The sequence below is a fragment of the Cebus imitator genome, unplaced genomic scaffold (genome assembly GCF_001604975.1).
Source record: "Cebus imitator isolate Cc_AM_T3 unplaced genomic scaffold, Cebus_imitator-1.0 Scaffold13, whole genome shotgun sequence".
NCBI lineage: Eukaryota > Metazoa > Chordata > Mammalia > Primates > Cebidae > Cebus > Cebus imitator.
The window spans coordinates 12,398,542-12,412,009 of NW_016107328.1; the positions used below are offsets into that span (position 1 = coordinate 12,398,542).

The 13,468-nt window shown below is 38.8% G+C and overlaps 1 protein-coding gene across 2 annotated transcripts in view; it reads right to left on the bottom strand.

Moving 5' to 3' along the window:
- The window catches only part of LOC108284301 (DDB1- and CUL4-associated factor 5), a 67,658-nt gene that overhangs the window by 20,910 nt on the left and 33,280 nt on the right, over positions 1-13,468 (bottom strand). For both annotated transcript variants that reach the window (XM_017500986.2, XM_017500995.2), the window contains exons 2-5: positions 10,788-10,931; positions 7,750-7,786; positions 6,714-6,853; positions 4,209-4,338 (exon numbers count right to left, since the gene is read on the bottom strand). In XM_017500986.2, the coding sequence (XP_017356475.1) occupies positions 4,209-4,338; positions 6,714-6,853; positions 7,750-7,786; positions 10,788-10,931 (451 nt within the window). The remainder of the gene's footprint in view (positions 1-4,208; positions 4,339-6,713; positions 6,854-7,749; positions 7,787-10,787; positions 10,932-13,468) is intronic.

Sequence of the window (13,468 nt, forward strand, 5' to 3'; positions counted from 1 at the left end):
TTTAGTAGAGACGGGGTTTCACCATGTTGGCCAGGCTGGTCTTGAACTCCTGACCTTGTGATCCACACACCTTGGCCTCCCAAAGTGCTGGGATTACATGCATGAGCCACTGTGCGTGGGCCTTTTCACTTACTTAATGATGTCTTGGCCAGGCGTGGTGACTCACACCTGTAATCCTGGGAATTCGGTAGGATGAGGCAGGAGGATTGCTTGAGCCCAAGAGTTTGAGATCAGCCTGGGTAACACAAAGAGACCCTGTCTCTACAAAAAAAAAATTTAAATATTAGCCAGGCATGATAGCATGAGCCTGTGGTCCCAAGTAGTTGAGAGGCTGAAGTGGAAGGACTGCTTGAGCCTTGGAGGTCAAGGCTGCAGTGAGCCATGACCATGCCACTGCACTCCAGCCTAGGCAAGAGACCAAGACCCTGTCTCAAAAAATAAAGTGGTGTCTGCTGAACAAAAGTTCTTAATTTTAATGAAATCCCATTTGTTCATTTTTTCTCTGATGTCCAGTGCTTCTGAGGTTTTGTTTAAGAAATCTTTGTCTACCCTGATGGCCTTGCATTCTGAAAAGAAGGAGGCTAAATTCAGGACAGCCTCATTCGTTAAAGTTTCAACAAACATCAGAGCATGAGTGCCCTTTCCAGCCTTTGACATTAAGCCCCTGGGCTTTATTTTCCCATATTGGTATAAGCAACCGTCAAATCCAATATGGCAGAGATTGTCTGGCTTGTTCAGGAGGCAAAGAGTTTCATTTAATCTGGTCTCTATGGAAGTAAGATTGGCACAGCCCCCCACCTCCAAAACAGACATTTAACTGAGGTCCCCAAAGCCAGAGAGGACCTAAGAGCAGTTTCCCCTGATAGTAGGAACTTGCGCTCATTGCCCATTTTCAGATGCATCATTTACACAACACGTGAAAGCACCGTCTTATAAGGTAAGTCTTCATACAGATTCTTGGCTTGCCCCAGTTTTATTATTGAGTGGGAAAAAAACACTCTCTTTATTATCCTTGTCAAAGCAAGACATTGTTATCTGTCACAGAACTAACAGTTCCTGGCAGAAACTAAAGAGATTGGAAAAAAGAGTGGTGGTAAGCAAGCAGACAGCTAAAACAGGCAATGAAAAAGGTGGGATAGCAGAGTGAGAGCAGGGGAGACTTGCTTTTCCTGAGTTCTCTAGACATTAAAGGATCTCAGTTCTGAAAACTGTTCAGAGGACACTGCAACAGCCCAAGAAAGATATAAATGGGATATTGGCAGTGAGAAAGGAGGTTGGTTGTGAAAAAAACCAGCAGAAATCATCTAAATGAAATACATGCAATGTACACTTGTATGTGTGAAATTTTCTCTTATCCAGTCACTTACACTCAAGTCTCTCCTCCCTGGTGCCCACTCACTACCACTAAAATCCCTAAAGCAGGACTTTCCAACTCCTATGTCTACAGGGCCAGGCAAGTATGTAAATGAGGGATACACCTGTATTAAGACATCAAGAAGTGGTGGGACCCTTAACACATCATAAAGACTTTGGCTGATTATTGCCATATGAGAATAATCGTCCAATAATATCAGATCTTTTGACTTTTTCAAGAGATGGAAGAAACTGCAATTTTACTTTGTAATTTTTCTAACTTTAGTATATCAGGTAGACCAAAATATCTCTGTGAGTTGAATTTGGCCTATGGGCAGCTAGTTGACAACCTCTGTTTTAAAGTGTTGCAGCAAAATAAATAATATATGCAGATTTCCAGGGTTATAAAAGGTAAGAAGTTTGAACAGGTTCTAGGCCATAAGACAGTGAAAAAGGATTAACTTTCAGGGACAGAAAGTCTAATGGACTCAGAAACTATAAAACCTTACCCATAATTGAAGAAGAACTCAAAACAAGGTATCATTTTCTCCCCATAATACTAGCAATAGTTCATGTGTTGGTGAAGGTCTGGAGACACATGCAATCTCATACACGGTTGGTAGATTTGTAAGTCACTGCAGCCTTTGGTGGTGGGAGTCAACCAATCTGACAGCTTTTATCAAAAATTTAAAAATATACACCCTTTGATGCAGCAATCCTGTACAGACATTTTTGCAAAAGTAGGCCAAGACAGATGTACAATCAGTTTTAATGCAACATTGTTTATAATGACCAGAAACTGGAGACAAGAAGTCCTGGTTGTTGAGGACATCATATAAATTGAATGCTGTATAGTTATTAAAAGAAGGGGCTAGACTGAGATCCTCTGTAAACGTTGGTATGAAAAAAGCTCCAAAACATATTACTAATTAAAAAAAATAGTATTACTATATGCTTCCGTCTGTCTCAGTTTTTTTAAAGGATGCATATACACAGTAGTATGCACATTACATTAAGTTCTGGAGAGATAAGACACTGTTCGCTGAGGTTACCTCTTGAGTGACTACAGACACTGGAAAGGAGTAGAATTGTACTGATGGACACACATTGTAAAAGACATACAAGTAACAGAGATGTAATTTTTTTCTTTTTTGTTTCCATTACATTTTTCTGCATAAAAACCCCAAAACCAATAAATGTTACCGTAAAAACAAAATAATAATCATCACTTGGATTTATTTTTAAAAGAAAGAAACTATATTTATTAGAGAGAAGACAAGTGGAAAGGAGAGGAGGGCTCATATAGCACACAGTAAGAAATCGGTAGAAGAGACTGGGAGAGAATTGGGAGAAACAAAATATCCACACTCCCCTCCTCTCTCAAGACCCTGCAGACACCATGAATTACTCAAGCTTTCCACTGGAGATGAACAGCTCAGTGCCCCACTCCAGTTGCCAGCTATTGCAATGAATAGCTGGCAGCTGGAATGGGGAAGATAACAGGTTGGGGGAAGGCTGGTGCAGTTAATCCAAACCCTGCCTTTTGTAGTATGGATGAGGCAGAATAGTTGTTCCTAAAGAGCCTGAAGTGGCAAAGAACACTGCAGCTGAACACAATTGTCTTCTCGGCAGACAGCAAGCCTCCTAAAGTACACAGTGCAAAGGCACATCAGGGGTCCTGCCACTATACACATTTCAATAGACTGTAAAAGCAAGAGCCAGGTGCCTATGCAACAGAGGGGGCAGGAGAAATCCCTGCTGCCCTGAGGAAACCGAGGGAACCCTGCTCAATGCCAGGGACACCCCTCTAGGCTACACGGATCTGCTACAATAGTTCCAACTATCTCTTAACTGCCCCATGGAGAGAATCAGCTAGGAGTAAAAATCATCAAGGAACATAATCTTCTGTACTTAACTACTTCTTTCATCCGAGGCCCATGAAATAAATTATAACATCACTTAGTTTGCATGATATTCTTCTGCAACATTGCTTTATGAAATGGGAAACTACCTCCATGCAGAATTTCCAGAGGAGCTAGCTGGCAATGCACAGAGGTTTTTAAATAAATAAAGCATGGCCAGTTTTATGTACAGGTACCATAAAAAGTAGTCCCTCTCCCATGGGACTTAAGGAACATAAAAGAGCCTGCTACCCACCCGTATTCCCACATCCTTTAATGACGTCTGAGATCCCCCCCATTAGTGATTCATACCATCATTCAGGATTGTCCTAGGTATGCTCTTTTCATAGTGCCATGAGGAGAAACACAAGCGGTCCTGAACACCATGAGGCAATGGCTCTTAACCTTTTGTTGTTGTCACTACAAAAGTCACTAGTGCTTCTGATAAACAGAAAATGCACTTATTTGAATACACAATATATAATTTTCATTTTTTTTTGCAGTTGTTTTTTTTCTTGAAGCCCCCTTAGGGATCCCCTCCCTATTCATGCTTAAGAACCCTGGCTCAGTAGCAACAAGTGGCAAATCTCCACCTCCACTTCCTCCCCTATACCCACCCCAGCCCAAGAGCTCCTATGCATCTGGGGAACACTGGGCCTAAAAAGAGAAGGCAATACTGAAGGGATGCTCTGACTACTTCAGATAATTGCCTAGAATTGACCCTGTCTAAAGTCCAGATTACTATTTATGATGCCTCCTCTGCAAGAAGTGTGGATTTCTCACTGTCTATTCCTTAGAAACAAGCTCTCCTGGCTTAGAGACACTATACATCTTAAGAAATGCCCAGCACAGATAACTGCCAAAGAGGTCTTCACAACACTTACTGGCTGGTCATACTACCTCAAAAATGAGGTAAGGGAAAGTTTTAACACTGTGTCAATAAAGGGGACTCACCTCTGAGGTTTTCGAATGTCCCAGAGTCCCACTCCTTCCTTTGAATTGGCTGTGGCCAACAACCTGGGCTCCACAGGGTTAAACATGACACTGTGAAAAGCTGATGGATAGTTTGCCAGGCAGAAGGGCTCTGTGGAAAGAAAACTTATAATCAGTTCATTACAGGTACCTCTGGGTCACTGGCAGGCAGATAAGCAGGAATGTGAATGCAGGTAGGAGCACTCTTTAATAACCACTCCAACGGCCTGGAGCCCCAAAACAGCACATAATCCCACCAGTCACCCCTATTCGCAAGGTCTCTATGAATCCCATACATAGCAATGTGAACAAATTAGACAAATTTTAAGCTGTAACACCCAGAAATATATATATAGCAGCTATCAGATCCTGAGACAAAACAGAAACGGTCACTAAAAATGGGAAAATAAGCCATTTTACAGTAAGTAAAACTGAATTCCACATAAGCAGAAAAAACTGACAACCAATCACTGGTAGGATTATTATGATTTCCAATTGTATCAGTTTTAGAAATTAAAAGTTGTAAAACCACACACAGATTTGATGAAGATAAAATAAAACAATGAAAAAAATCAAGATATGGTAAAGCAATAGTGTAGTTTTTCCCTTCTGGTTCACAATGCTCCCTAACATCCAGCCAGTATGTAATCAACTTCACCTAGAAACTCTGCATCATTTTACAAAAATCCGCAGGTTCCAAGTGAGAAAGAAACCACTTCGTTACCTAGCAGCATATACTCCTATGGAACCTGTTAGACTAATACAAAGAAAGCATTTCTCAGTCCATGTCTTCCATACACAGCAGTTCACAGGCCTCTGAGCAGGTAAAGCATTCAGTCATCCCCATCATCAGGCAGTTTAGACAAAGGAGAATTTCACCTACCAAGACCACAGTGACTCGACCACAGCTGCTACTTCCTGCTACCTTACCTGCCTAACCCTAAAAACAAGCTTCTCTTATAGCCTGAACCTCAATAATAAGCACAACCCAAAATGTAAAATGTTTAGTGGCACTGTTTACAATAGCAAAGACTTGGAACCAACCCAAATGCCCATCAATGATAGACTGGATAAAGAAAATGTAGCACATATACACCATGGAATACTATGTAGCCATAAAAAAGGATGAGTTCATGTCCTTTACAGGGACACAGATGAAACTGGAAACCATCATTCTCAGCAAGCTGACACAAGAACAGAAAACCAAACACTGCATGTTCTCACTCATAAGTGGGTGTTGAACAACAAGAACACATGGACACAGGGAGGGGAACATCACACAACAGAGCCTGTCGGGGGGTGGGGGGACTAGGGGAGGGTTAGCAGGGGGTGGGGGGATTGGAGAGGGATAACATTAGGAGAAATATCTAATGCAGATGACAGGGGAATGGATGCAGCAAACCGTCATGGTACATGTATACCTATGTAACAAATATGCATGTTCTGCACATATACCCCAGAACTTAAAGTATAATAATAATAATAATAATAAAGAACTTCAAAAACTCTTCCAAGACTTTTAAGATTACTTTTGTAACTTTTTTCTGTGGCACATTTTTAACATATAAGACTTTGTATATTCTATAGGCATTATCAATTTTGATTTCTACATATAACTATTGTTCATCTGAAATCTATGAGATACAGATATAGTGCACATTTATCACAGCATTGTTTATTGTGTATTACTTCTTTTCTGCACTAATTTTGTGATCTTTATCATATATTAAACTCATGTATAATTTAAAAAAAATTAAAAGACCTAGATCCTGCCAGACAAAGCAGGCAGGATAGTAAATTTAGGTACACAGGTGTGATCGTTACAATGTGCACTAAAGGCCAGGGTGGGTATGGCAGGGGCACTAAGGCTGGTCCTAGAGGAAGGGGCCTTTTGAAGACAGGTAGAATTACAGAAATCTCTCTGTAGGAAATCAGCTGAAAAGATGCATTTCCTGAAGAACTTCAGAGAAAGTCAACAAAAACAACTTCTTCATTTTACACATCAGAGAGTCAAAGGCACATTCAGAGGAGGCACTCACACAGACAATCCCCTTTAAGTAGAGTTCATTTGCCATCATTTTAAGATGTATACACAGGTAATTTGAGGTTCTGTGGTTCTTTTGACAAAATAACACACCTGAAACTAGGATGCAGAAAAGTGCATAACACCCCCATTTTCTGTAAATAATCAAGAATTACATGTTAGCACCACAACTTCTGCTCCTTGGGGCACTAAATACCAAGGTACAAGAGTTTGTGTAGAGTCACAGGAGGGTGGAGAAGGACAGGTGAAGGTGCCTCACTCCTGAGTACTTAGGTGTAGGATAAGACCTCCAAAGACCTCTTACGCCTCCATGTAAGAGTTTCACATTTCCTTTCCCTTGAAATCACTTGCACATAGATACTTAGGTCATAAATTGGATCTGTAATGAATCTGACATCAAACTGTTCAACACAGTCCAATAGCCCTTTGCACAGTGACCCTACCTCCATGGGGAGATTCCCGGATGTCCCAAATGAGAACCCGGCCATCATCTGAGGAACTGGCAAAAATGTTGTCATTCACTGGGCTCACAGACAAGCCATATACTGCATCTTCATGAGCAAACACGTCCAGTGTCTCACTGCTGGGAGATAGAGAGCAAGACAGAGGCACACATACACACAAACATAGTGCAGAGTCCCAGCCCTTCGGTACCAAGGATGCCATCTTTTCATTTCTAGAAAGTCAATCTAGCTGAGTCCCAAAAAATATCATATTTCCTAAAAGGTAGGTTGTCAACTTTCAGGTTTAAAAAAAGGTACTATTAAGGAATCTTTTTAGAGATTTTATAATTTTTGTGCTAAATAAGCATATTTAAAAGTGACTCAATAGCTGAGTTTTGTGTTTTCACTTATTACAGAATGTATCTGCTTGTGTACTGATTTGGGGGTTGTACTTGGTTTTCAAAAAGTAAGGAAAAGCTTTAAAGCAGCCAAGTCGGATGCCAACAGGGTGAAAGAGGGGTCTCCTAGCAGTCTGGCATGGTGATGAGGAGCATGGCTCTGAGGCCAGACAGTCTAAGTTCAGCTTTTAGCACCACTTGACCTTCCCTATCAACATGTCTGTGCCTCTGTTTCCTCATCTATAATGGAGATCACAATAGTATCTCCTTAGAAAATGAGTGTGAGGGTTAAATGAATTAATATGTACAAAGCATTTAGAATGGTGCTTGGCACATAGTAAGAACTCAATCAATATTAGCTATTACTGTTCTTAAATATTATGCTTCCTTGTCTTTTAAACTCTCCTTTTAAATTTTCCCCTAAAAAGTATACTTTCATATCAACTTTCAAATCCCTTTTTCCTTTTTAAATCAAAACTTTATTTCAAACTATTGTAGGAATCTTTTTTAGAAAAGAACAGCTGGTTTCATGCTGTTTTCTTAAAAAAAAAAAAAAAACTATTTTCTTCTAAAGAGATATTTGCCTCTTCATATGAAAAACAAAGTCAGTCACCTTCACACACCACCAATCTATTTACCTTTCAACATCATGGAGGATAACTTGCTCATCGTTTCCTGCAAAAGAAAAAAGCAGGCATTTGATCATTCCTGCAAGGTGGTCCCTGTCCACATTACGATTTAGTATTATTAAGTTTATTCATATTTTTTCAGAAAAAAAATGAATAATATGAATAAAGCCAATGCTAATACAAATTAGAAGTGTTAACTAGAAAAAAGATTTATAGAAGTAATTTAAGAAGAATAGTACATTCTTACAGAGAATTTTTTAAAAAATAATACCAACTAAGTATAATATAGGAACAGTTCCCAACTGTATTATCCAGTGGATGATGTAAAAACAGCAACAACAACAACAACAAACTGTGGCTACAGCCTGGGCAACATAGTTAGACCCCATCTCTACAAAAATTAAAATTAAAAAATTAGCCAGGTGCTGGTACACCCTTGAAGTCCCAGCTACTTTGGAGGTTGAGGTGAAAGAATCACTTAAAGCCAGGAGTTCAAGGCTGCAGTGAGCTATGATTGCGCTCCACCCTGGGCAACAGAGAGAGACTGTCTCGAAAAAAAAAAAAAAAAAAAGGAGGGGAAAAAAAACAAAAAAAAAAAAAAAAAAAAATGGGGGGAAACAACACAAAACAAAACTGTGGCCATCAAGGAAAACAGTAAATGATCATGAGCAAATCAATTCACTAACTTTTCTTTTACTTTTTCAGCAAAATACTCATTAATTATGAGAAGTGCAATAAAATCTTTAACATTTCCATGACTCAACTTTTTACCTACAGAATAGGGATGGTAATTTCATAGGGTAATTGGGAGTATAAGAGTACATCTGTAAAAGCATTCGGATTAGGGCTGAGCACTTAATAAGCCCAAATTAAATGTTTGCTAATATTTCTATCCTCATGGTCTTTTAAAAATTTTTATTTCTTTCTTTTAAGACAGAATTTTGCTCTGTTGCCCAGGCTGGAGTGCAGTGGTGCAATCATGGTTCATGCAGCCTCGACCTCCTGGGCTCAAGCAATCTTCCCACATTAGCCTCCTTAGTAGCTGAAACTACAGGCATGTATCACTATGGCTAATTTAAAAAAATGTTTTTTTTTTTTTTTGTAGAGATCTAAACATGTTGGGTCTAACTGTGGGGTTCTATGTTGCTCAGGCTGGTCTCAATCTCCTGGGCTCAAGCGATCCTCCTGCCTTGACCTCTCAAAATGCTGAGATTATTACAAGTGTGAGCCACTCTGCCCAGCCTCATCATCTTTTATAGCATTAAAATTTGATGATGGTGATTCTAAATGATGGGGAAGTTTTAATCTTGTATTTCTACTTATTCAGTCAAAGGATATAAATTATTCATGATATGTGTAGTCCTGCCTTCAAATGGTTTATATAGCAAAAAAATTAAAACCTGAATATGAAAAGACAAAACATAAAAAATGTCCCACCTTATGCTAAAATGCACAACCAACAGTCCCTTAAATAGAACGCAAAAGTAGCAGTAAAGATATGGCTCAGGCCATCTTAAACAAAGGCCTGGCTATAAACCGTGGGTGCAAACCAATGAAATCAGTAAACCCATACTAATGCCTTCCAGGTATCAGGCACAGTGATAGGTCCTGGGTATACAAAAAGAATAAGATTCTACTCCGTCCTTGAGAACTCACAGTCCAATTGCACAAACAACTAATAGCAACAAGAGGGTTTGCCTTGTAGCAATATGATCTAGCTATGGGTTCAATTATTTCTTTCATAAGCAGGGTGAAAGTACATGGAGAAGGAGACGTTTGAAGAGAAACTCAAATAACTCAAAACTCTTACCAATGAAAGGCTTAGGGGAATTGGTGAGGACTGGACAATTAAGGTGGAAGAACAGCATGAACAAAAGGCACAAGAGCAAAACAGTACCATGCAGTACATTCTTAAAACAGCAAATAGTTTGGTGGGCTAAAGTGTATAACTCAGGGAAAGGAGGTTAAGGCCAGACAGACAGATTGGGGTTTAGACTTTATTCTTCAGGCACTGTAGGGTCAACGGTTCACATGGTCCAGTCTCTATTTTTAAAATTAAACTTGTGTATTCAATTAATTCAAATAAGTTTTAGACAGTGGTAACAGGAATCACAGAAGGCCATTGCAAAACTCCAGGCCAAACTAAAGGATGAATCTGAGAGGCTTTTGAGATAGACCTGACAGGACCTGGTGACTGACTAGATGTATAAATGTAAGAAAGGCAGGTTTGAGGATGACTCCAAGATTATGGGTAGAATGAACCATATGAAACTGCCACTTTTGTAAGTTGAAAATGGTTAAATGTCAGCAATTTCTTAACATTAAACCTAATAGCCTATATAATTGGGTGAATGGTAATAACTGAGAAAGGAAATCCAGCAGACAAGAAGAAATTTTCACTCAAGAAAGGACTAATGATCTTGGTTTTAGATCTACTGTATTTAAGTTGCTTTTGGAACACAGGTAGATATCCAGTGGAAAATCTGCAGCTCAGAAAAGAGATCAGAACTAGAAATGTGATGGTCAGAAGGAGTATGGTTGATGGAAGCCATCACTAAGAGGTTGGTGTGAGCATCAGCCATTCCAATTGTACCCTAACATAACACTTCAAACAGGAGCCATCCACAGGTCATGACATCCGTTTGAGTTATGGCCAGCATAATCTTTAAAAATGAAATCTAATAGAATAAAAAACAAAATCAGAGTGTGCCACATATAGGAAGGTTAAGTATTGTTTTTTTTTTTTTTTTTTTTTTTTTTTTTTTTTTTGTGTGTGTGTGTGTGTGTGTACCAGACCACAATGTGAAAAGTTTTCTGCCAAAGAGAAAGAAAGAAAAAGACAGGCGAAGAAAAAAAAAAGAGGAGAGAAAAAAAGACACATACTATCCTAATATGTAATACTGCTGTATTTAAAAGACAAGCAGAAAAAACAAGCTATGAGAAACCAGTAATTCCACAGCTCAGTGAAAAATAGGAGTTATTTTCACACTCTTTTCTCTAAAATCCCAACCATAGTGAAGGTCCCAAGGTAGAATCTCCCTTTTTACCTCCAGAGAACACTTTAGTGTTCCCACTGTTGAAAGCCAGGCAAAAAATGTTGGAATGGTGCTCTCCTTTCAACTGTATGGGCTTGACCCTGGAGTGGATGGCTTGCTCCATGTGCCACAGCAGAACCCGGCGGTCGTCTCCTCCTTAAGAAGAGAGTAAGAATCTATGGTTAAAACAGCTGACATCGCAAGGCTGACAGTTGGTTTTGCCAGCCTCGAATCCCACCTTTTCCAAAACTACACCCCCACCAACTCCATAAAATTCACATGGAGCACAAAAACCCAGGACTCTCCCTGCTTCACCATCAATAGTCATATGTTCTCTAGGCCATTTGTCTTCTCCCAGGAATTAAATCTTAAGCAGACATAGAAAATGAAAGGGATAAGCACTGACACTGAGACTCCTAAAGCCACCCTGTTTCTGTCTTTCCAGAGCCCGGCTGTTTAAATATTTCTTCATTTGCTGCCTAGAATCCTTTCATGGAAGCCCTTTTTTGCTTAACAGAGCCTGAGATGACTTCCATTGCTTGCAACCAAAGAACTCCAAAGTAGTATTTCTAGCATAATGGTTTTTAAAGCAATCTCCTTAATGTGATCTCATTGACTATGGGACACAGTACAAATGATAACTAAGAAATCACCTGACTTTTACAGTAATAGGATCTAGGCAGAATACAGAATATAGCTCAACCCAGCTCTTACCTCTGTGTAACTTGAGGTCTGGGTTTTTTTCCCCACTTTCACTTTTTACTTATACTTTTTTTGCATTGACTTTGTATAACAAGGCCATACTATTTTCCTAATAAAAATTTAATTTACAACAGCAGCAAACCATAGCAAGCTCTGTACCTCTGTCTCCCCTCCTCCATTCAATGAAAAACGTAGCTACAAATGATAGCACATCCATACAAGGGCATACTATGAAGCCATTAAGTTGTTATATCTATGTAAGAGCTAATGTGGAAAGATGTCCAAAGATATTCATTAAGGGGGAAAATGAGGTATAAAACAGTATGCATATCATTAACTATTTGCATAAAACAACATTTTTAAAAAGCTCCGTGATGGCAGAAACCTTGCCAGTTTTGTTCACTGGGAAATATCCAGCATCTAAATGAGTGCTCCAAAGGATGAGCATTGAGAGTATGCTTATACTCACATATCTATGCTTGTATTTGCATAGCCCTATCCTGATGGCTATAAAAGAAGTTGTTTATAGTGCCAACTATAACTGGTAGGCTGGTGTGGAAGACTTTTTTTTTGTGGTAAAATATGCATGTAACTTACCATTTTACCCATTTTTAAGTGTACAATTCAGAGGCATTAAGTACTTTTGTGTTGTACAGCCATTGCCATTATTCACCTTCAGAACTTTTTCATCATCCCAAACTGAAACTCTGTACCCAATAAACAATAACTCCTCCCGGTACCTAGTAATCACGATTCTACTTTCTGCGTCTTCAGATTTGTCTACTATAAGAACTTCATATAAGTAGAATCATACAATATTCTCCCTTATAGGTATGGCTCACTCCCTTAGCATAATGTCTTCAAGGTTTATCTATGTCACAGCATGTATCAGAATTTCCCTGCTTACTAAGGCTGAACAGTATTCCATCATATATATTTTTGTATGCATATTTTGTTTATCCACTAATCCATGAATGAATATTTATTTCTATCTTTTAACTATTGTGAATAATGTTGCTATGAACACGAGTGTACAAATAACTTTTTGAGTCTCTCCTTTCAATTTGGGTATATATGATTGGAAAACTTTTATGTTTCAATTTTTACTTTATACTTTCCTGTACTGCTTGACTTTTTGCCATAGCAGATTTCCTTTTAAAATAAAAAATAGAAGACACAGAAGCCAAATAATACTTATTCTCCTGCTCCTAGAAAATGTCTCTGCTACTTGAATTGTTTGTTTTTTGAGTTTCTTCTTTCTTCCATTGTCAGTCCAAATCAAGTTGTCCACCAGACTGATCCCTGAAGTATGGCCCACAGTGTTCTCTTTATGATTGGCCTATTTCAACTGTGAGTTCTCTGGCCTGGGATAGTATCTAAATTCTGTATTTATTACAGATTTACCACTCTGTCGAACATCAAGCTAAGGTCATGAAAATCATGGTTTGGGTTCTTGTTGCTTTATTTTAATGAAGAATGACACAAATGACTTTCCACACCACAAAGACTGAGGCATGGGCACTTTAGTTCTCTCTAGTCTCCACTCCTATGGTTTTCCCCCAGCACTGAGGCTGTGGGTCAGGGACTTATCACTGCTTCTGCTACTATATTTTTTTAAATTAGATAAGTATTTCTCTATATTCATGTCTCCAGCAAAAGCAAAAAGTTAAAAGAGTGGAGCACATGTTTCTTCTACTTGCTTATGTTTCTGACCTAATCTCCCTTTGACTCAGTTTCATCAAATACAAAATGGTCATCATAATAGTTCTTCTACCCTCATTGGTTTTATAGATAAAGCCAAGTGCAAAAGAGTAATTTGCCAACATCACACAATAAGTCATGAGCTAAGATTCAAAGCAAGCGGTAAAGACTCTATAGCCCACTATTCTATACTTGCCTTATTGAACAAAAAATGAACCATAACTGACAAAGCAAATTATTTTGATGGACAATTGAAGGGATTGTCTGCCTTAGTAGCATAACTCAAAAAT